This window comes from Gracilinanus agilis, chromosome 2, assembly GCF_016433145.1.
Source record: "Gracilinanus agilis isolate LMUSP501 chromosome 2, AgileGrace, whole genome shotgun sequence".
Taxonomy (NCBI): Eukaryota; Metazoa; Chordata; class Mammalia; order Didelphimorphia; family Didelphidae; genus Gracilinanus; species Gracilinanus agilis.
In genome coordinates, this window is record NC_058131.1 from 546213967 (window position 1) to 546238451 (window position 24485).

General features: G+C 34.7%; 1 protein-coding gene across 1 annotated transcript in view; it reads left to right on the top strand.

Annotated features, from left to right (window-relative positions):
• Window positions 1-5633: 5633 nt before the first annotated feature.
• Window positions 5634-24485, top strand: part of SECISBP2L (SECIS binding protein 2 like) — a 72087-nt gene continuing 53235 nt past the window's right edge. Inside the window, exons 1-5 of the mRNA XM_044665186.1 lie at window positions 5634-5678; window positions 13084-13262; window positions 15177-15501; window positions 18153-18291; window positions 23670-23899. Of these exons, the coding sequence (XP_044521121.1) occupies window positions 5634-5678; window positions 13084-13262; window positions 15177-15501; window positions 18153-18291; window positions 23670-23899 (918 nt within the window). The remainder of the gene's footprint in view (window positions 5679-13083; window positions 13263-15176; window positions 15502-18152; window positions 18292-23669; window positions 23900-24485) is intronic.

Genomic DNA, 24485 nt, shown 5'->3' on the forward strand with positions numbered 1-24485 from the left:
AATAATGTTACAAAGGAAATGAGTTAAATTGAAATATAGGTATAAAAATATTTTTTAAAAATAGTTTACAGCCTCCAGGCCTAAGCAAGTGAGTGTTTCTACAATACAGAATGAATCTGGGTGGTAGCTAGGAAATCCCACTGAAAGCGACTCTGGGGTTAGGGGGAAAGGTGGGGAGAAGAGACTCCAGAGGGGATTGTCTGAAACAACACAAACAGGAGCTTGAGATTGTAGAAATGAAAAATCTTGCACTCAGTGCAGAGGTGGAGGACATGGTCTCTATTTTCATCTGCGGAGAAAGACAAAGTCTTGATTTGGTATACAACCTGGACAAAGGTCACAATGAAGATTAAAGCTATCTCTGGGGACAGTTTGAGTGTGGAATTAGAAGAATGAATCCATAGTTTAAAAAGGTAACATCAGTCTTATTATTTACTAGGTCTACAGAAAGTGTGTTTGCTTATTGATTGACATAGTGATTCATAAATCCCTTATTAAAAATAAAATCTATGATGACCCAAGGGTCTAAGATGCAGGTCTTCTTCTGTCAAACTGATCTTTCTGCACCACAGGTTAGACCCCCAGGACCCCCTATTCCAGAAACTCCAGGGGGTTCATATTAACTGCATGCTCAAACATGAAATCCTCTGTTTGGCTTTGAAAGTCCTTAATTTAACCAGGTCCTTTCTTCTCTTTTTAGCCTTTTTATACCTCTCTTCCATACTTTGCAGTTCAGCGAACCTGGCTTCCTTGAACACAACATTCAATCTCCCCACAATGACTGTTTACCTTGGGTGTCCTCCAGGCCTGGATCTCTCCCTCCTCAGCTCACCTTCCTGCTTCCTTTTCAGTTTCATCTAGTCTTACTTTCTGCTAGAATCCGTTCGCAGTCCTCTTTAATTGTAATGCCTTCCTTCTGAGATTATACTATATCATACATACACACACCACATACCATAACACAAGGCATATTGTTTCCCTCATTAGACTGGGAGTCCCTTAAGAGCAGGGGTTTTACCCGCCTTTCTTTGTATCTTTGATGCTTAGCACTGCCTAGGCTAGGCATATGGTTAGGCATTTATAAACGGTAGTTGACTTTGTGGCCTTTGTTTATATTTCCACATTCATTTTGGTGTAATTTTTGTCTTTTAGTATTTTTTTTAAACCTTTACCTTCCATCTCAAAATCAATACTAAGTACCAATTCCAAGGCAGAAGAGAGGTTAAGGGCTAAGCAATGGGAGTTAAGTGCTGGGAGTCATACAACTAGGAAATGTCTAAGGGCTGATTTAAACTTAAGACCTCCCATCTCTAGGCTTGGCTTTCTAGCTGCTTAGCTGCCCTGTCTTTCAGTAATTTTCAATCATTATTTCTTCCTTAATCTCTTTTAAAGAAGTTGGAGTAAATCCTTTGGCACTTGCCTATGAACCTTCTTTTTGCCATTTTTGCAGCTCTTCCTTAACCACTTTGCATGTCTTCTCCCAAGTCCTGGCAGCATGTACTTCTATTTTCTGGTTGCCATAATTGTTCTTTGAATCTAGCCTGTTTTCTTTCTTGATTTGTTTTATTTTTGAAGTCATTTATTGTTAAAGAAGAGTCAAGATGTCCATCTGTGAGGAATGTCATAGTAGAAGGTTAGATTAAATGACCTTAAAAGTCCTTCCAGAGATGCAATTATGGCATAGTGGTAAATGGAAATTCCCCCATTGATGTGTATTCTCTTTGTTATATTTGCAAAAATAAAAAAGTACTGCTATAATTTTTTTTTGCATACAACCTTTCTCTTTCTAGCCATGTCCTCCAATATCATGAAATTAAGAGAATCCATAAATCTATAATGTTCCTGGTCAAATTCTGGAACATATTATTTAAAGAGTTTAAAGAGATGGTTTATGAACACTTAAAATGGAATAATGATTGCTAAGCTATCATAGGTTCATCAAGAACAGGTCATAAGGTTATTAGACTTATAAATCAGGGGAATGCAGTTTGCATACATAGGTTCCTGCAAAGGCATTTAACAGTCATAATGTCCTTATGGACAAGATGAAGTGATGGAAACTAGGTTTTAGTAATGTTAAGTGGATTTAGAATTAGCTGAATAGCCAGATTAAAGAGAGCTATCTAGAAAAATGCTGCAAGAGTCTTTCCTTGTCCTTGTGTTTTTTTTTTAAAATATCTTAATCACTGATAACTCAAGGGATATATGCTGTATTTTTATCTAACTTATAAGTGACGGGAAGATGAAGAGAGTTAAAATACTAGGCAATAGAATCAGGACACAAAGAAAGTCTTGATGGTAGAAGAAAGGTCTGGGTATAACCAGATGACATTTAAAATAGAGATAAATGTAAAATTCCTACATGGCTCAAGAAGCTAACTACATAACTGCAGGATGATGGGGGCATATCTAAGCAATCAACAAGCATTAATTATGAAGGAAGTCTAGTTGATTATAAACTCCATTTGAGCTAACAATGTGATATGGAAGCCAAAAAGAGAATGAGAACTCAGGCTGTGTTAATAGAAACACAGTGTTCATAACGGGAGGATGAGATGATAACCTCAATGTTTTCTGCAAAAGTCAAACCAAATCTGCACATTTCAAATTCAAAGGGCAACTTCAACAGTGAGAGGACTAGAAATCATGACTGAAGTGGATTGGATGAAGGAATTAGGGAGGATAAATCTAGAGAAGAAAAGGACGTTGCGGGTGGGGGGGTTGAAAAGAACATAATGCTTGTCTTTAAATATTTGAAGGCCTGTCTTGTGAAAAGGGGACTAGATTTATTTTACTTTACTAAGTGCATTGAACCAGAACCAATATTTAGAAACTAAAGAGAGTTTCTACTGTGTAAAGAAATATAGAATTGTATAAGGAAAACTTTCTTAAAAATTAGAGTTGTCCCAAAGTAGAATGGACTTTCCTGGAAGTAGTTGCTATCTTTCATCCCTCCATTAGAAATTTTAAAGCAAAGACTAAATAATTGTTTGTCAGGGATGTTGTAGGGAATATTTATTTTGGGGTATGAGATGGACTAAAAGACTTTTGAGAATGTTTCCAACTCCATAATTCTGTTATTCTTTAATTAATATTGATAATTAAAGTTTTTTTACTATTAGTAAAAATTTAAATAGAAGATTATAGAAAGGAGAATATATTAACTTTATTTTAGTTCTGTTTTCATTTACACTGAAGAACTTATGAATTCACATATTTTCAAATATATTTTGAAATACAAAAAGCAAAACAAAGAAGTCATTAAAAGTCTTTTCTATAGCTTAGTCCCTCAGTAGGATAACTGAACACTACTATTTTTCCTAAAAAGAAAATCTGTATCAGTAAACTGTAGATTAGATTGCATTCGGTGATTATGTCATAACCAAATATCAGTAGTGTCTACTTTTTTTCCAGCACTGAAAAAACTAGTTAGGAACTTCAGGTTTCTTTTAATCCTTTAAATGAGAAGGACTGGTTATTCTGTCTTTTTGTTTTTACCCTTACCTTTTGTCTTAGAATCAATACTGTTTATTGGTTGCGAGGCAGAAGAATGGTAAGGGCTAGGGAGGCAATGGGAGTTAAGTGACTTGCCCAGGGTCACAAAGCTAGTATCTGATTACACATTTGAACCCAGGACCTCTCTAGGCCTGGCTCTCAATTCATTGAGCCACGCAGCTGCCCCCATGTTTTGTCTTTTATCTACCACTATAACTGGCTGAACTCTGTGTCAGGCTTGTGAAATGCAAGGTCAAATTATAAAGTAATTGTGAAATTTAAGAATATTTTCATTTTGCTTAGGTATTTTATTTTGCCCATTTGCTATCTGTACCCTCTTCCCTTTCTGTATTTTTATTTTATTTAGCTTTCCAAGCCTGGAATGGATTACCCCACCCCCAATTCTGTCTCTTATCTATTGAAATTCCTTCCTTCCTTCATGGCCCAACTCTAGTGCCATCTCCTCCATGAACTGAAAGTGATCTCTCCCTCCTCAAATTTCTTCTAGCACTTTGGGCCTCTCTTTTGCCCTTATCTCACTCTCCCTTGTGTACATGTCATTTCCTCCCTAAGAATAAGTTTCTTAAGAAGGGTCCCATCACAGGATCATTGATTTAAAACAGGAAGGGATGGAAAACATTTAGTTCAATTCTTTCATTTAACAGGTGAAGAAACTAGGGAATAAATAAGTGAAATGATCATGTGAAGGTCACAGAAATTGAAGTGTCAGTGGAGGGGGAAGGGGCCCTGATCTTCAGAGCTCCCCTCTTATAGTGCAGTAATGCTACATTGTCTTGCACATAGAAAGTACCCAATTAAATAAATGTCTGGAGAATTGAATTATTGCCTATGTCTCATACCTCTTATTAGACTGTAAGTTTCTTGAGAGTGGAAACTATGCTGATAGGGGCAGTTAGGTGGGCTCAGTAGATAGAGAACCAGGTTGAGACAGGGTCCTGGGTTCAAATTTAACCTTTGACACTTCCTATCTCTGTGACTCTGGGCAAGTCACTAAATCCCCATTACTTAACCCTTACCACTCTTCTGCCTTGGAACCAATACACAGTATTGATTCTAAGAGGAAAGGTAAGGGCTAAAAAAAAAAAAAAAAAAAAAAGAAAAAAAGAAAAAGAAACTGTGCTAATAATACATCTTCACATACCCAGAATTAAACTCCAGACCAGGTACGCAGTAGGTGCTGAACCAGTGTTTACTGAACCGAATAAAGAATGCCTTTTAAATGTTAACTTATTGAGTAATATTAAATTGACAAATTATTCTTTCCTGTAATACAGAGAAGGGGCAGGAGAGGATCCCGAGTGTACTCTGGGCCAGAATGAGTGTCCTAGATACCAGGGCCAGGGGTGGGGGTGGGGAAGAGGTGGGGGGCACTTCCCAAACCACCGAATTTCACGATACAGGCGCCAACAGGCATGAAATTCACGGACAAAACATAAACCACTCGTTCTCAGTTCAGCCTCAATTCTCTCCCTCCCTCCAGCCCCTCTTCCACCTATTGAGAGGGCAAGCAATACAATAACATTTGTACACGTTAAGTCATACAAAACATTATTTTCATATGAGTCACGTTGCAAGAAAAATAGAGAAAGTGAAAAAAGTTTGCTTCAGTTTGCACTGAGAATTCATGAGTACTCTTTCTGGAGATGGATAGCATTTTTCATCTTGAGTCTTGTTACCTTGACTGGGCCCCAAAGTGTAGGGTTCCGAGCCTTCGGCTGTCCATCTCACCTATTGGCCGGGAAGCTTCGTCACTCCGATTGCCTGAGTCCCGCCCCTTTCTTTCCTTAGACCACAGCTCCTCTCCAGGTTTGGCAACGCCTTCCGCAATCGTTTGAGCCTTCTCGGCTCCCATCCTATATGATCTCTCTTTTCCCCCTGCTTCTTCTCCTCCCCCTCCCCCCGCCCCCCTGCATCGCCTCCTCCTCCTCCATCCTCTTGGGGAGTAGGAGCTGCGGCCACGGTCAGTGGCGTAGCCGGACTCGGTGTCTGTTAGACAGAGAGGGGCGGGTGGGCCCGGCCCGGATCACGGTCACGTCCCGGGCGGGGGCCATGGGGGAAGCGGCCCTGGGCGTTCTCGACGCTGACTGAGAGCGGCTCCCGCTACCGCAGGAGGCGCCATGGACCGAGCCACCGCTGCTGCTGCCGTCGCCGCCGGGGACCAGGTACGCGGGGCCGGGCTGGGCGAGCCCTGGAGCCTGCAGAGGCCCGAGGCCCGGTGCGGATGCGGAAAGAAAGCCTTGTTCTGGGGCGTCAGACAGCTCCCCTCCTCAGGTTCTCGCGTTGTCCCGGGCGGGTTCTCTCCCCGCCTTATGCCCGCGGCCCCTCTAATGCTCCAGTCCCCCAAGCGGGCTGGGGGTCTGGGGTCGGAGGTTCTCTGTGTCCCCCCACTCCTCCCAGGTTCTAGCTGGGGGTGGGGTAGGGTATCTGTCAACTGGAGGATGGTTTGGGCAACTGCCTGATTCTAGGTATTCTCCCCAATGAGCTCATCTTTGCTTCCCCCCAATATCCCTAAATAGTGTTGAGCTTCGAAAGGACAGTCCGAGGGATGTGTCGTCAGAATGCAGGTACACGTGAGAAAGAAAGCATTTCGTTGTAGGTGTCCTAGAAAGAAATGTCAGTCTAAGTGACACCTGCACCCCTGGCTTGCAGGTATTTTAGGTGATTCTGCCGGTCACCCCCGACTTAGTGACGTTCTCGCACGCTCCCCGGCGGGGGAGAGCTGATGTACAGCTTATAAACAGGAGTGACACTTGAAAAACAAAACAAAACAAAAACCAGGTTGTTTAAAAGTTGAAGGTGGGTTTTGTAGAGATGGGACATGCAGTGAACCAAATTAATGTTAATTCTTTTTTATCCGAAAGAGGACTTTGGTTGATTGATTTGGATAATCCAAAGTCTTAATTATTAATTTTGCAGCTATGATAGTATAAGTGGTTGGCAGCAATAATTGAAATTCACAATAGTTTCCTCCCGCCCCCCCCCAAAGGAATTTCAGTCGTTTTCAGCCTTTTTCTCCTTTTCCAAAAACCTACTAGAGCTGTAAAGAAGCAAATTTGAGAAATTTCCTTCCATTTCTATGTGTATCTTTTGTTGAATACCTTAGACAGGGAATGAAATAGGCACCTGGATGGAGGAAGAAGAGGAGAGATGTAATCGGGTAATACGGATCTATCTTGGGGGTAGGGAGGCATGATGCATGTTAGTAGAGAAAAAATTTCCCTACTTCCTAGATCTTTATGATCCAAACTTGTAAAACTACTTTTGGTTTTGGATTTTACTTCCCTAAATTGGGAAACAGATTTATTTGTTAAATTTCCTTTGAACAATCTCAATCTTTTTTTCCTCTCTCTCTCCTCCCTTTCTCTCTCCCTCTGTTCTCCCTCTCCCTTGGCCACTCTCCTTTCTTTTTCCTCCCTCTTTGCCCCTTTCTCCTCCTCTCTTTTTTCTCCTTTCTCTTTTCTTCCCACTCTTCTTCCTCCCTCTCCTTTTTCCTCTCTTAATTTTTAGATGTGTGTATATATATTCTCACATGACTTTAAAAACATAAATGAATTTGGTAAAATAGCATATGGAATTATTCCAGAGAATATTCATGGGGAGAGGGCTTTAGCAAATATGTTTTGGGCTCTATTGATCCTGTTTTTGGTTCCCTGTTTGACTTAAGTCTAAAAGAAGTATCTATCAAAGATGGCTGACTTCTCAAAGTGTGACAAAATAAGAGATTGTTGAACCATTTCCTTGTTTATAGGTGTAAGCTAATGAAAGGGTTAAATATTTTGGTTATTCACTTAGATGCCAGAGCAGTAACTAGTAATGTTAGTGTATATTTAAAATCCCTTTCATCCTAAAGGAAGTGCAATTAACTACTTAAACAACAACTTTTAACATAGCTATTTATTTGAATGTGATCATCTTTGTAACATGAAGTGAATGAGGAAATAATTTCTGGTGATGGCTGGAGCTTGGGGTAGAGAGAGAATGTGCAAGTGTGTGTATTTACCTCAAGTGTTTTCTATGTGTGTGTTAACTTTTCTACCAAAAAACTTATTTGGCTCTTTCTTGATATTGAAGTATTCTCTCTTAATTGTCTGGTTAGACCTGTCTGTGATCTCTTGTTCTGTGTAAAAGAGTGTATTCACAATTTCTGATGAGGTTTTGGAATAGGTGATTTATGGGAACATAAACCTATATTACTCGTTAAAAGAACTGTGATTTTGTAAATAATCTTAATTGTGACAATGACCACACTATTTGCAAGAGCTATACCAGAAAATAATTTAGTAGTCTTTTAGATATTTTTTTATTAAAGCATATACTTTGATTTTAATAGCTAAGAGAAACAGGTGTACTGGATTTCATTTAGGTGTTCTAGGAACACCTAGCTCTTTCTTGAACAAGTATGAGGGGGGTAGGAAGAATTAATAAATATGAAAATATTTTATTTTATTAACTCAAATTTCAAGCATGGCAACAAAAATTCCAGATTATAATCTGTTACAAACACAGTGAAAAATTTTGTTTTTTGAAATTAAATCAACCAATTTATTTACATAGAAATAAGAATTGAATACACAAAGTTCAAAAATGGACCTGCTTTCCAATGAATAACTAATGGAGAATTCTATAGTTAGAATTTGTTATTTTGTGTAGAGTATTTTGTTATTTTCTAAGAATTAAAGCAGTCATGCCATGCATGTGCCAGGAATTTACAAGGAGGTGGAATTTCTTATAATAGTCTTCCTTTAAAGTAAGATTTCTTAATTCTCAATGCTTTAATAATACTAACAATACTAATAATACATTAATGATGTTAAGTTATCCTAAAATGTGTTCATTTTTAAACTGTAGAGGTAGAATAGCTCTAAATTTGGCTTTAATACTGCTTTTAAGCCTGAATGTAAAAGTAAATGACATAAATTTCAGTATTGTTCTGTTGAGTCATTAATTAGTAAATACATACTATATGTGCTGCATGCACTACATCCCATATTTTATTCGAATTGAAATAAATTATGCCTAGCTTTTTTTTTTTTTTAAACAAAAGGCAGGGGAATAGAAATGCAAGTGAGCAGGAATATTAATTCTTAACAAGTTAAAGTTTCAGACTTTGATTTTTCTAAATGTTTGGAAGTCTTGCAAAATTTTTACATTCAGGCAAAAGTTACTCCTATAGTTTGTTTTGGCAAGTGGTTTATTTAGTTAATGTAAATAATTTGAGTAAATCTCCAGGATGTTAGGAGTATAGCTTCTGGGATTTTCTTGAATACTCATTACTTCATTATATCACACTTTCCTTCTGGAGGTACTTTTGGCTACAGGGAGACAAAATGTCTTTCCATTCTAAGATGGATAGAATTTAGTATTTTTATGATATGACTTTTTTTCCTTTTCTTTCAGTGGGTGGCATAATTTCTTCTGCAACTTCATTTTGAGACACAATGCAGACATTTAGATTTAGTTTTACATTGTTTAGTTTGTGGAAAAGTCTGCCTTTTTAAAAAACTTCACCAAAAACGTACAACATATAATCATCAACAAATAATAAATATTTAGATGGCATAGCCCCACCGGTATATGTCTTAAGATAGCTGTCTTCAATAAATACTGATTGAATTTAAAGTGGCTCTTACTAGTGTCCATTGAATATGTATGTATGTATGTATGTATGTATGTATGTATGTATGTATGTTTGACTAAGCTAATGAAATAGGTTTGAAGTAAGATATTTGTTTCTAAATTCGAGGGGAGGTAATGTGAGTATGTTAGCTATAGAAACAGTGTCACTAGGTGGCCTTTATTTCTATAATTTCACCATGAGACATATTAAAATGATGAGAGGAATAAAAGCTCTAATGTACCTGCTGTAGTTTCAGGAATAATTGATATGGATTATAATTTTTACAGGGATAATTTTAATAATTTTAGTTAAGGTATACTGAATCTGAAGTACATTGGAGAGTGAAAGATAATTTAATTTTATGGTTCAATTTTGTTTTTTCAGATAATAAGGCAAAATTATAATTTAGCAAGTATTAGTTTTTTTCCCTAATGCATTACTTTGTTTTTATCTTTTTTCAGTCAAATTCTTGATGTGAGACTTCTGATATCTGAAAAACAGATCTTGAAAAATAATGACTTTTCTCCAAATTAAAACCAAAATTCACGCATCTATTAATAAAACCAAATATTAACCTACGTATATGTTATGTCCTCCTTTTTTTTTTTAAACCCTTACCTTCTGTCTTAGAATCAATACTGGGCAGAAGAGTGGTAAGGGCTAGGCAATGGGGGTTAAGTTACTTGCCCAGGGTCACACAGCTAGGAAGTATCTTGAGGCCAGATTTGAACCCAGGACCTCCTGTCTCTGGGCCTGACTCTCAATCCACTGAGCCACTCAGCTGCCCCCAGTATGTCCTCTTATATTCCCATAGCTCTTTAAATTTTCTTGTTGACTGAAAAATTTACATTTTCACTTTCTCACAAGTATAAGCAGGTCATTTACCTGTTTTTCTGCTTTAGTGATGTATTCACTCTAAACATATTGTCTGTCTCCTTTATAAAACTGGAATATGGAAGAACAAGTAGAAATTTTAATGTTGCTTTCCTGGTCTAGGAGTTGGGGGAGGGAAGAGGAAGATAATGCATTTTAATGTGATACAAAACTTCCTAAAGTCACAATAAACAAGATCTTTAAAAAAAACATCCAGTGCTCTAACTAGAATATAGTTTACCAGTCTGTTCCTACTAGTGACATCTTCTGTCTCTGCAGCTGGTGATGACTACAGTAGCTTTTCTTTTTTGCGAAGAACAAAAGGTCATTTATATTTATTGTGATTTTAATTGTTGAAATGAAATATATAACTAGTACTATTGAAAAACATAAAATCAAAGGGAAAACAAGCTTAGAATTTAATAAATATGAGGTTTTTTTTTTCTTGTTTGCAAAAATCTTATTTTAAATTATACACATGACCTGAGCATTTCATTGATCAAGAGTTGATAAGTTTTCTAAAAAAGTATTTTGGGTATCACAAATTGAACTAAGTGAGAACTATTTCTTAAATTTTGAATTGAACAAGGCTTTGGCCAAAAAGAAAAAAAAAATTTTTTTTGTAGAGAGTGAAGTGCGAGTGTGTAGTGATATTATTTGTATTGATTATTTTCAGTTGAGGTTTGTATTTTTACTAGTTTTTAATGTTGAAATTCACTAAATTGAATTTAATTGAATTTTTAATTTTAATTTAATTTAATTTAATTTAATTAAAAATTAATTTAATTGAATAATTGAAGTTCACTAAAATGTGTTCTTTTTATTAAGAATTCCTTAAATATTTCTTGCTTTAAGAATATTTTAACATACACAGATACAGATTTTATAAAACAGATTTGTTAGGTTATAATTATTCACATTTCAAAACAATTCCTTGTTTCACAAGAGGATTTTAAAAATATTTCTGGCACATTATACAGTTTACTTCTTAAAAAAATTTAAGGCAATTTGGCAGAACATGTGCATTGTTAAAGCAAGAGTAACCTAAATCTTTAAATTTCTTATTTATAGGAGCATACATTTGGAATTGAAAGGAACTTTAGAGGTTGTCTAGTTCAATTAGAGATGAGGAAACGGGCTCAGAGAGTGTGTAGTGACTTCTATAAGGTCACAAGGTCAAGTAGTAGGTAGTAGAGTCAGAACTTGAAATTAGGTCCTTTAACTCCCATGTCTGCTACTCTTTTCAACCATATTTGAAGAAGTAAATTTATTTTCTACATGGAGAAACTTTCAATTATTATAATAGTCATTCTTTCTCTCTGTTGATGAGCCATTTGCGGTGTTTCAGATATTCTTTAGAATTCTGTTGGTAAGAAGGGCACACTTTTTGTTCTATAGTTTAGTAGTGACATTTTACTCTTAATTGTTGCCTAATGTTTAAGGACTAAATTTTGCCTTATTAGTTATAAAGATCAATGAGAATTTTAAGCACAGAACTGAACTCCATCAAAGCTTTAATTCTGTATATATTTGAGTTATGTGAGAGTTAGAAGAGCAAAGGAGGAGATTAAAAATTGTTTAAAAAATATCAGTTAATGGTATGATTTGTTGCTGTTCTTTTTTAAAAGTAAATAGCTTAAATGTTTTACAGTGGATTAAAATAATACTTATATAAGAAAGGATGCATGAGCTACACAAATGGCAGTTACTATTTATATTATGTGATGTTTTGACATTTGCAAATTGGTTTTTATATATTATCTTTTGAGCCTTACAGTAACCCTATTATATTAATACTACAGTTGCTTTTAAAGCCCTTTTTATAGTGGAAGAAACAGGCTCATAGATGTTAAGTAGCTACACAGATAGAAAGTGTCAGAGGTGGAACTTAAACCCCATTTTTTTTTTTACTCCAAGTTTATAGCTACTACTCTACTCTAGAGTCCTACATTTTGTACAGTTTCTTGGGACCTTGTAATATTCTTTTTTCAACAACATTGCCTGAGTCTAACTCAGAATGGTGTTGAGAAGCCTGTGCCATGTGAGTTTTAATAATTGAAGAAATTTTAAGTCTGTTGCAGATTTTAAAACTGAAATAAAAAATTCTTTATCTGGGATCTTTCAATCGAAAATATTTTGATAATTATGTTTCAGTATTATTAGTTTCCTTTGTGATCCTATATATTTTTTACACTTAAAAAAAAACATTCTGAGAAAAAGTGGAAAAGTTTCTCCAGATTGCCAGAGATAATTAATCATTTCTGACCTAAATGAATTAGATTAATATCATATAATGGTACTAAAATTTTTGTTTCCTCACAAATTTCATTGAAATGTTGTAGCTTAAAATATTTTGTGATCTTATAAATTTCTGAAAATTTCACATCAGGTCAATGAGCACTGATAATTAAGAATTATTGAACAATAATGTAGTATCCTAAAATGGGTATTGTTACATTAGTGACACTGCCATTCAAAGGAAGACAATGTATTTGAATTCATCCAAATTTCTTTAGAAAAATAAACATTGAATATAAAACATATACTTGAAATTTTCTAAAAACATTTTTATGTTCAATTCATCTTCAGCTTTCCAACAATTTTATCAGTTTAAGAAAGTTGTTTCTCTGTTAAATATTTAGATTTGATTTCATAGCATGTTTTCACATTTTTGAAGTAATTATTTTAGCCTTAATCTGAATGCAAAAAGAAAGAAGCTAGTAAAGCCCAAACTATTTTGTCTGTGGAATTAAATATCTTACTACCAAGTTTATTTTTAGTTCCTGAAGTATGACTTCCTTGTATTCTTGATTACTTTAACAGCTTTGATTACGTAAGGAGAAATGATTTCATTGAAACTGGTATTTATGCATTTTCCATTTTAATTGATGGCTTTGTATGAATAACTTGGTCATTGTTAAGCTATTTTAAAGTGACATTACTGTTTCATTTAAATGTTCTATGAAGGTTCTGAAAAAGATAATTCCTTGCTGTTTTAAAAGACAAAAAAAATCTCTTTTCAAATTTGCATTTTTTCATTTAATCAAATATGAATTCATTTTTCTCTTTCTTTGAAGAATGTCAAGCTATCAGCCGAAGTAGAGCCATTTGTTCCTCAGAAAAAGACTCCTGATACACTTATGATCCCAATGGCACTTCCAGGTGATAGTGGAAGTGTGGGTGGAGTGGAACCAACTCCAATTCCCAGCTACCTGATTACTTGTTACCCGTTTGTGCAAGAAAACCAGTCTAATAGGTACTTTTGTGTTGTGGATGTTGTTTTTGGGGAGGAGAGTGTAAGAGTTGATTCTGTATAATTGTCAAAATTGGTGACTAAACATTGACACTTTTTCTGGCTCATAAAAATATGAGGATCCTTATAGAACTAAGCCTTTGCTTAAAGCTTGAAAAATAAACATTTTTCAATATTTTTGCATTATGAAACACAAACAGAAGTGTTTCTCTATGTGTGTATATACTCACAAACAAGTGATAACCATTGAGATTTGTTTTTTCATCATTCCATGAAGTTCTTAACTCTTATTTAAATTAAAATTTGAACTTTTGAGAAGGGAGAAGTGAAGAATGCAGAAAAAAGTCAATAAAAGCTTCTTGAAGCAATATGGTATTTAATCCTACCAACCCAATCTTTGATCAGGCAATAAGATCTTGTATGGTTACTTAGCATTTATTATAAACTCTAGGTATTGGGTCTGGTGCAATATTTGCTTCTCAGTCAGCTATTTATATAGTCTAGTGTTTAGAAATTATTTGTCTTTGCATCATTGTAGACTTTTTTGGTTTTGCCTTGACTAGCAATATAATTACTACTTAATTTGTGCACTTTATTACAGTAAATGTGTAAGCTATGAAGACAGTAAATCTGTACTCTGGAAATATGATGAACTTAAATTAATTATTCCCAAAGTTCAAGACTCTTAGATTTTGAGTATTGTTGAATTAGCTATATAATGGGGTCTGACAATTGTTTTGTTTGGAATTTTAAGATTTCATAAGTATTACTGCAATAAAAATAAAAAATTAAGGATAGTAGTTAACTTTTCCTTTGATGGAATATATCTTAATGTAATCAGTTATGTGTAATTTAGTGATTTTCTGGATTTTAGCTTACTTTTGATGTCATATATTTTGTTTTTATTAAGGGATTTGTTTTTAAGTCTTAGCAAATTGTCCTTGAGAATTCATAAACAAAGAAAACAATATTTTTTGAAATTATATTGAACAGATTCCTGTTTTTCAAAACCCAGTATCTTTCATCTCAACACTTACCAAGTTTGCATATCTGTTATATTTAGGGAAGTGAAATAAAGAAAAAAAGTTTTTTTTTTTTTACCTTTCAACATCTGTACTTTGCCCCCACACCCAATTTCCCTTCCTTCACCCAGGACCCTTTTTACCTTGCACCTTGTATCAGTAATATTCATGAAGAGGTTGTAAAACAGGAGCCATACATACCCCTCTTCTCCATTGTGTTTGAGAACTTCATAAATGAACCCTACCGAGATTAGTTCTACTGGAATAGACAGGCTTATTGTTTTTCTTTCTCCTCCTCCTACACTTGGGTAGCATTTCCATTGCTAGGAGAGGGAAGCCAGAAATGGGATTGGAACTGACTTGTAGCACACAAGAGAATGTCTACCCATATTATTAAGGGAGGAATATGAGAAAGGAGTAGTAGTAATACATTAGCAAAAGTGGGATCTTACATGATGATCACCTTAGCATGGCTTTACAGAAGCCTACCACAGCTTTTGGAATTTGTTGAGGGCTGATGTTGTAGAGCCAAAAGTTAGTTGCTTAAATAATTGCCTTTCCCAGATTTAAAAATGAAAATAGTGAAGACTTGAGGAAATTGCATTTTTAAGTAGATGTAGTGGATCCTATTCAATATTTAGTGATGCTGTTGAACTATTAGACGTTAGATTAGATTTATATTTAATATATACTTATGTTTATTTTCACATGTATGTAATATATGTCACCAGAGCTTTGTTTCCCATGCTAGCATTACATTGCAGTTTCACTGTACTATTTTCTTTTTCATAATAGAAAAAGTTATTTGTTTTTGCTTTAGACCTTAAATTTAGAACCAAAATTTTTAGACTTGCTTATTTAATAAATTTGTTCTCCTTTTCTATTGGCTTTATAGACAATTTCCATTATATAACAATGACCTACGATGGCAACAACCGAATCCAAATCCTCCAGGGCCATACCTTGCTTATCCCATTATATCTGCTCAACCACCTGTTTCTACAGAATATACATATTACCAGTTGATGCCAGCTCCATGTGCCCAAGTCATGGGGTTTTATCATCCTTTTCCTACACCTTACTCCAGCACCTTTCCAGCAGCAAATACTTTAAATACTATTCCTACAGAATGTACTGACCGCCCAAATCAGCTTGGACAAGTCTTTCCACTGTCCAGCCATAGAAGCAGAAGTAGTAACAGAGGCCCCATTGTTCAGAAAGTAAGTAACTTCGTAGACTTTTTAAAAATGTATATTACTTTTGTTAATGTTGATGCAAAGCTTATCATTTATGGTTTTAAACTTTATTAAAGGATATAGCAAATACAGTCTTTTGATATGCTCCTGGCATGATCCAGGGTAAATATTATTTTAATTTTTTCTTAATTTTGGTAAAGTAGGCCTTCTGCCATCATCCAAAACTCAAGACTTTCTCTGAGTTGGTCGATTGTTTGCAAGTGTTCATTTGGTGTAAAAGCTCATTTTCTTGTTACCAACCTGGTGATACACTCCTCCAAATTTAGCTAGACTAGTTCTTGGACAACAGATCAATTTGTTATCCTACATGAGGACAAATATTGTTTATTACATTTTTTCTTAGCCTTTCACTTATTTTCCATAATCTCTTATGAGTACTTTAAAAAAATTACCTCTCATGGTTTTTCAGATAAATTTGTTATAGCAGTATCCTTGTGCTTCCAAAGGATTTAAATGTCAGTGCCCCCAAATTTATATTATGCCTCCATTATTATGAAGCAGTTGTTTAATATATACTTAGGATTATACTAAGCAAAAAATAAATATTTTATACATTGTTAATGTAACCCACTAAATTTAGGAGTCAGAATTGGAACTTAATAACTGGAATTGTTAAAAAAAAAAAAGATGGTATTTAACTAACCCTAAGCTACTGTGATGTTATTTTTATGAATTGTTCTCAAGTTTTTTTTCATTTCTACATTAATTCTATTTTTATTATTGCTTAGAATTAAAAAAATTAATGTCAAATAAAATGCTGGGCAATATGTAAAGAAGGATTTCTATAGCTATATTGGGAATAATGTACTTTCATCAAAGTTGACTATAAAAAGCGAATTTTTCTTAACATCTTATTTTTCTCATTTATTTAAATAAAAAGTCCACCCTCTAGTAGGAATTAAATATTCCTGTTTTTAAAAAACGCAAAATTAAGCATAATAATATAGAATAATCTTTTAGAAGAAATTAGGTAGTTTTGAGATCAATGTCTTCCTTGTTCCCTTTCCTTCTTTGCTATCCTGAACTCTTTTTTATCTAGCTTTTTTCCCCATCTCAGGAACTGAATTTATGTTTTCTTTCCCTTCCTATGTGATCCATCATCTGGGGTTACTATTAGGCAGAAGTAGCCCAGGTTTAATATGCAAAGTAAAGACATTGACTTCAGCTTTTTAGGAAGAATTTTTTTTCAAAACCTGATGATAAATCATTAATGGTATTACTCAATATTAACCATGCAATAGTATTATGCCTTCCAGAAACATCTTAGAGTAGTTTCAAAATAAAAAGTTAAAGCTGGCTAGTAAAGGAATGGGGAAGGTGAGTCTTATACTGTATTTATAATCAAGACTAAAGATATGCCAAACAGTCTTTTGAAACAGAGCAGTTCTTCCCTTTCCCCCCATCCCACCTCCTCTTTTGACTAAATATCTCTGAATTAATGGAGTCTTTGAGAAAATAAGGAAATTTGTTGAAGCTTAGTTTATGACTAATAAGAAAACAAATTGTAAGGATTTTTTTAGTCACAGTATACTCTCATATCTTGAAGCCTTAATTTTTCAGCTAGCAACTAAAAATCATGTCCTGTTTAGCGAGTTGAAAGAATTAATTTTAAAAAGAGCTAGAAGAAGCCTATGAAAGATGACTTCTCATCTGTTATTTATGTTGTATAATTAGAAAATATTGAACCTTTGGAGTACTTCTCCCAGAATCCCTTTCTTCTTTCATCCTCACCTTGTGTGCTTGCATATTGTATATAGTTGTGTGTAACTCCACTCAACTTGAAGCAAGAAGAAAGTGAAAAGGGATTGCTTCAAGTTATTTAATATTGTAAGTTATAGGTTATATTATAAACATATATTTAATATATATAAATATGTTATGTTATATAAGGAATTAATTACTTGATTCAATTCCTTAAATTCAAAATTTTATCAAGTTATTTGTTAAGAAATAGCAACACAATAGTTAGGAATTCAGGACCCTCCCTTTTTTTTTTTACTTTTTGGGCAGATATTGTCTTCTAATATTTTTTTTCCTCTGGAGAAAAGTCTTATCCTATGATAATATATATTTTAGCAAAGCAAAAAATAAACTTCTTTGTAAGGATGTTCCATTTTAATATATGTTTTTGTGTAGGTAAAAGGGGATTTAGGACTCATCAATCAATTATCATGGATCCCTGCCCTCATAGTGATTTAAAAAAAACACAGATTAACTTTATTTTTAAAATGTTGTATTTTTGTTTATTTTATAAAACATTCCTAATTACATTAAAAAACACACAAAAACTCTACCTTCTCTTAGAATCAATACTGTATTGATTCTAAGGTAGGAGAGTGGTATGGGTTAGGCAATGAGGGTTAAGTGACTTGCTGAGGGTCACACAGCTAGAAAGTGACTGAAGTCAGATTTGAACCCTGGTACTCCTATTTTTAGGTCTGGCTCCCAATCCCCTGAGCCATCTTGCTGCCCTGCCAGTTGCATTTTAATCTGATTAGTATTCCCAGAGTTTTGTGGGCCTCTAGTTTGATATCTCTGATCTCGTTCATCCTTGATATTTGGTTCTTGGTGTTGTTTGTATTGAAGTAGTGTATTATTTTCTCAATTTAAATCAGCAGCAGCAACTTTTACAGCAACATGTAAAAACTAAAAGGCCACCAGTAAAAAGTGTAGCTACTCAGAAAGAAACCAGTGCAGCAGGACCTGATAATCGGTCAAAAATTGTGCTTCTGGTGGATGCTTCCCAGCAAACAGGTAAGAGAAAGGGTGCATGTAGAGGTTCTAGCCTTCTGAGGGTGAAATCTTAATTTTATGAAATTACTTGTGCCATTTAAAAAGTATATTGTAAAAGAATACTATTATAGAAGCCTCCCCAATTCTTCCCCTTTTTTGGTCTGCCAGTTTATAAAATTCCTTGGAAGTAGGGAGCTACAATCTGTTTCCTTTATTTTTTAAACTTACTTCCTCCATTGTCTGCACAAATTGTTTTGTTATTTTAAGGTGGTTGTTATGTACTAGGCTTTTGGCACTGACTTTTAAAAAAAATTGGTTTATACAAAATTTTAAATAGTGAAATTCTCTTGTAATTTCCTTAGATTAAAGGAAAAGTAATAAATTGAGGAATAAGGTTGGAAAAATAGGATTGGACTAGGTTGTGGAGAATTTTGGATGTCAAAATGTGTTTATATTTTATCCTAAAGAAAATTGTTACTAAATAGTTTCTTGTGTAGAAAGGGAGTGTAGAAAGGGAAGAATCCAGCTAGATAGAAAGAAAATAGAAAGGAGAGACAGAGGGAGGTAGGTAGAGAAATAGAAAGGAGAGAAGGAGAGATAGGAGGGAGAGAGAAAGAAAGAAAGAAAAAGAAAGAAAGAAAGAAAGAAAGAAAGAAAGAAAGAAAGAAAGAAATCTTTGCTTCAGAAAAATTGCTTTGGCAGCAGTGTGGAAGATGAATTGTAGTCTTTGTTTGAGGCAGAGAAACCAATCTGGAATTTGAAAAGATCAAAATGAATATTTCCTCTGATTTCTACTGTGTTGATTTTAAGATGTTATTGATTTTAAACTGTATTAATTTTTATAATGATTAGTATCTGCCTGAACTCACCATGCTCAAAGAAAAAGGTCTTTTTCCAGTCTTGTTTGGTTTAAAGGCCCAATTGAAAAATAATGATGTTTTAAGACTCCTGCAGCTAGCCTCTGGGACATTTACTTGCTAACCAATGTAACCTGGACCTTCTGTTTGTTGTTTGTAAAGGACTAATGGAGTAGTCTTGATTTAGATAGTAACTTTTTCTTTCCCTTCCTTTCTCTTCCCTTTCCTTCCCTTCCCTTCCATCTTAGAATCGATCACTTCCAAGGCAGAAGAACAGTAAGGGCTAGGTAGTTGGGGTCAAATGATTTGCTCAAAGTCACATGGCTAAGAAGTGTCTAGGGTTAGATTTGAACCCAGGGCCTCCCATATTCAGGTCTGTTTCTCTATTCACTGAGCCACCCATCTGCCCCTGGTGGTACTGATTTTCTAGTCAAGATTGCTAGAGACAGTTGAGGCCCATAAGTAGTTAATATTTCTTTTTTATGTCAGAGAGAGTCATGATCAACCACCCTATCTCTAGTCAATCACAAGGTTTTCCAACTGCCCTACCCCCTTCTCTCCTACTTCAATAAAAATGATCTTTTCCCTTCTCATGAAGGAGGAGGACTGGCCTTATTGAAGGGTCTGGTCTGATCTGCTTTATTAACAGTTATTTGCTTCACTTCTAATAAGCTGTGCTCAGAGAAATATGCCTCTTCTCCCTGTTATTACATTTTACTCTTCACAAGAATAATATAATGATATTGTATATAATAAAATCATATAATAATAACAGGAAGTATTTGAAGAAACCTAAGTGAGAGGTGGTAAGAGTCTGAAGAGTGGAGACAAGTAGATACATCTGTAAGGTGTCAAGTAGAAAGGACAGATTTTGGCAACTGATTGTGTATGTGGGATGAGAGAGAAAAAATTAGGAAGTTGAGAAGAGAGTGGGTTTCAGAATAATGATTTCTGTTTTGGGCAAGTTGCCTTTGAGATGCATATTAGAATCTAGTTTGAAATTATTGGGAAAGAGTTGTAGATATGGAACTTGAGAGGGAGAAAAGGGTTGAATCCAGGAGCCATGTGCATAGAGATGATCATTGAACCTAGGGGAGCTGATGAAGTCACCAATAAAATATAAAGTTCTTGAGAGTTGAGATTATTTAATTTTTTTTGTCTTTATTTCCCCAGAGCCTAGAATAGTGTCTTGCACATAGATACTTAATAAATGACAATTGACTAATTGAGAGTTGAGAGAGAGAGAGAAGAGGGCCCAAGAGGGGCTTGGAGTACAACCATAGGATCATGGAATTTTTTTTTTAAACTCTTGCTAATATCAGCACAATAATGCCTCTTTGGGGTGTAATTTACTATAGCTGGTAAATAGATTTCTGAGATTTGTTATACTGGTAATGGAAAAGGATAGCAAATATTGCAAAGTTCTTCCTCCTTCCTACCATGGTACATTTCTGCATGTTTTCAAATCTGAGAATACTTTTCTTTATGTTAGTTTGTTGATGATTTCTGATAAAAGAAGCAATATAACTGTTTTTGCTTTAATCTCTTGTTTGTTCATAATTTTTTTTGATACCAGTCAATAAGCATTTACTTTTTTGTGCCTGGAATGTGCTAGGCAGAGGAGATGATATGAAGACAGGAGTGCAAAAATCTCTGCCTTCAAGGACCTTTTGGCATTGCCAAAAGACACAATATATATATGGCTACATACAAGTAGATAGCAAGTAATTTTGAAAGGAAGGCATAGCAGCAGAGTACATCTGGAAAGTTTTCACATAGCAGATGACATTGCATTTACGTTGAGAATAACTTGGTATTAAGAGTTAGAGGTAAAGAAGAAATACATTCTATGTATGGGAGATAACCAGTGCAAAGCCAGGATGAAGAGAGGTCATATATGGGGGGGGAGGGTCACTGGACATTAATGTCTGTACTGTAGAATAGCTGGAAAGTGAATTTTAAGCCACATTGTCAAGAGCTTGAAATGCAAACCCTTGAATTAATAGGTTGCCACTAAAGTTTATTGCTATACATTTCAAGTTTAGTTTCAGATGAGTTCTTAAATGTTTCTGCTGACATCTGAATCAAACAAATTTACTGCTTGCTTTGCTGTCTATGGATAAAAAATTGCTGCATCTCAAGCGTCATGTTTTTGCCTTTGTCTTTAAGCTCATGAATGGATGACTAGTACTTTTATGTTGTGATATTATTAATGTAAGGCATTGCCTTCCACTGATAAATTGCAGCCCTTCCATACCTTCACATCCTATTTAATTTTTGTTCTATAAATCTTCCATAGGGAGCCTACCCATTGCTTTGGAGGTTTTCCTCCCATTCATTTAATGTCTTAAAGGCTCCAGTGTATACTTTAGACTTTCTGTGCTTTCTTCTTTTCAAACCCTTATCTTCTATCTTAGAATCCATACAAGTATCAAAACCAAGGCAGAAGTGGTAAGGGCTAGGTCTTGGAGGTTAAGTGATTTGCCCAGGTTCACACAGCTATGAAGTGTCAGAGGTCAGATTTGAACGAAGAACCTCCTGTCTCCATGCCTTGCTGTCTGCTGTGCATTTTTCTTGTGTTCTTGATCTTTTCTGCCACCTCCTCACAAATCATTATAACGAATGTACTTTATTATCCTTACTTATGCCCACCACAAATCATTCCATTGTCCTTTAGATTTTTTGTTAAGTTTAATTCTTTTGCTATTGGAGTGCCTCATCATTAGGAGGAATGTTTGTATTAAAGATGGCTTTTTGTAGCTGAAAACAGGTAGGTCTTTCTTTTTGGTAAAAGCACTCTGTAGTTTTGGAATATTGCATTCTTTGAAATAATATTGAACATTTTAAAATCAATCCCTGAGTTCCTTTGAATTTGGAATGCATCCATTTCTGATTTCTTCTACATATATTAGGTCCATCCATTCCTTACAACTTCATTTTAAAAAATTTACTATTGTCACTTAATTACATTGTACATTGGAAAGTGAGGTTCCATTTCTGATGAGAATAGTGTGATTATGATATAATAGAATATGTTGCTATAAAAATTCTGGGGGGCAGCTAGGTGACTTAGTGGATTGAGAGCCAGGAGGTCCTGGATTTAAATCTGGCCCCAGACACTCCCTAGCTATGCGACCCAGAGCAAGTCACTAAACCCCCATTACTTAACCTTTACCACTCTTCTGCCTTGGAACCAATACATAGTTTTGCATCTAAGACAGAAGGTAAGGGTTTTTTTTTTTTTTAAGATTACTCTAAAATTTCTGGATAATTTATTCCAATTAACATCATTTATTTTGTCCTACTTTAAGTATCATCAACAAATGTTCATAAGATTATCTGGATATCACTCCAAGCTATTTATCAAGTCTCTTTCTCAGTTGCTTTTTGCTGTTTTGAAAAAGTTTCACTCATTATCTTCCATCATTATCCTTGGTAGTGTTTTGCAAATGAGCTTATACTCTAAAACAATGTTACTTACTCTTGGCTACCATTTTTCTCTCTGCTTTAGTAGGGAAATGTTGGCTGAGAGTCTTTCATAGAGCTCTTGTCACTGCCTCATTTTAACTGTTCAGTTATTTCAAGTACTTTTAAGAGTGCTAAGACAAACACAGGAAATATATGAACACAACTACAAAACACTTTACATACAATCTACATGGATCTAAATATTTGGAAAAGAAGTATTTACTCTTGTCCATTTCCTATTAAAAAAAAAATCAGTTGCTTGTTTAAACAGCCCCTAGTTGGAGCTTCTGTCAGTGCATATAAGGCAATTAGTATTTATCCATTAATGGCCTTACAGTTAACTGAACCTGGTATTATGTCATTCATGAAATTAGTTGTTTCTTGTCTATTTCAATTCATTTGTTTTGGACAAAGATCATGTTTTAAATATCAGCAACTAAATCAATGTTTTATAGATTGTCTAAAATTGTACTTCTTAGCATTTTTTGCTTCCTTTTTTTTTGTTGTTTCATCATCATCACTATGGAATGAAGATCATAGATTTGTAGCTGGAAGGGGCCTAGATGTTAAGTGACTAGATAAGGATCTTAGAAGTATTAAGTGTTTAAGGCAGGATTTAAACCCAGGGCTTTTTGACTCCAAGTCTATTGCTGTATCTTTCTATACCATGGGGCTATCTAAGGCTTAGTGACCTTTGGGGTATTTTATCTATTGAAGCCAACCTCTTGATGATGAGTTTTTCTCAGTTTGGTTAGGAGAGTCTTCAAAGAATCAATATAATTCACAGTTACATCCATACCATACCTTTTTCACTTTAGTCAGAGCTGTGCTGTGTTAGATTAGCCTTCAAAAATAACTTTTTACTGTAATGAAATATTGATGAATGACATCAGAAGGCACAGCAAACTTTTTGCTCTCCAGTTAACAGCTTTTAGCTATTTATCTACTTTAAAGAGTTGATATATCCTACTTTTTCCTTTTGTAATACAACTTATTTTGTGATGATTGGTAAACTTTGATATTTATAAAAATGACATTGTCATAAAGAATTATAATACTTTTTTTACCTTTCAGATTTTCCATCAGATATCGCTAACAAGTCTCTTTCAGAAAGTACTTCTACAATGCTCTGGAAATCAAAAGGAAGAAGGAGAAGATCATCCCACCCTACAGCAGAATCCTCTAGTGAGCAAGGAGCTAGTGAAGCTGACATTGACAGTGATAGTGGTTACTGCAGTCCTAAACACAGCAACAATCAGGCTACAGCAATGACTTCCAGAAATACTGATTCTAGTTCAATTAATGTATGTAACCATTGCTGAGATTTATGTACTTATTGTATGTAGTTGTGCTTAAGCATTTACTTTTTCTACTAGTTGCTTTGGAAATGAGAGGATGTTCCCAATAAGAGGAGCATTGAAGCAAGGATGCTCATTATCACCTATTATTTAATATTGTACTAGAACCGCTAGTGGTAGCAATTAGAGAAGAAAAAGAAATTGAAGGGATTAAAGTAGGCATTGAGGAAACTAAACTATCACTCTGCAGATGATACAATGATATATTTAGAGAATCCTAGAAAATCAACTAAAAGGCTAGTGAAAATAATTAAGAACTTTAGCGAAGTTGCAGGGTACAAAATAAACCCACAAAAATCATCAGCATTTCTATATGTTGCCAACAAAATTCAGCAGCAGGAGTTAGAAATTTAAAATCACTCTAGACAATATAAAATATTTAGGAATCTATCTGCTAAGACAAACACAGGAATTATATGAACACAACTACAAAACACTTTACACACAATTAAAACTGGATCTAAATAATTGGAAAAACATTAATTGCTTATGGGTAGGATGAGCTAATACAATAAAAATGACAATCCTACCC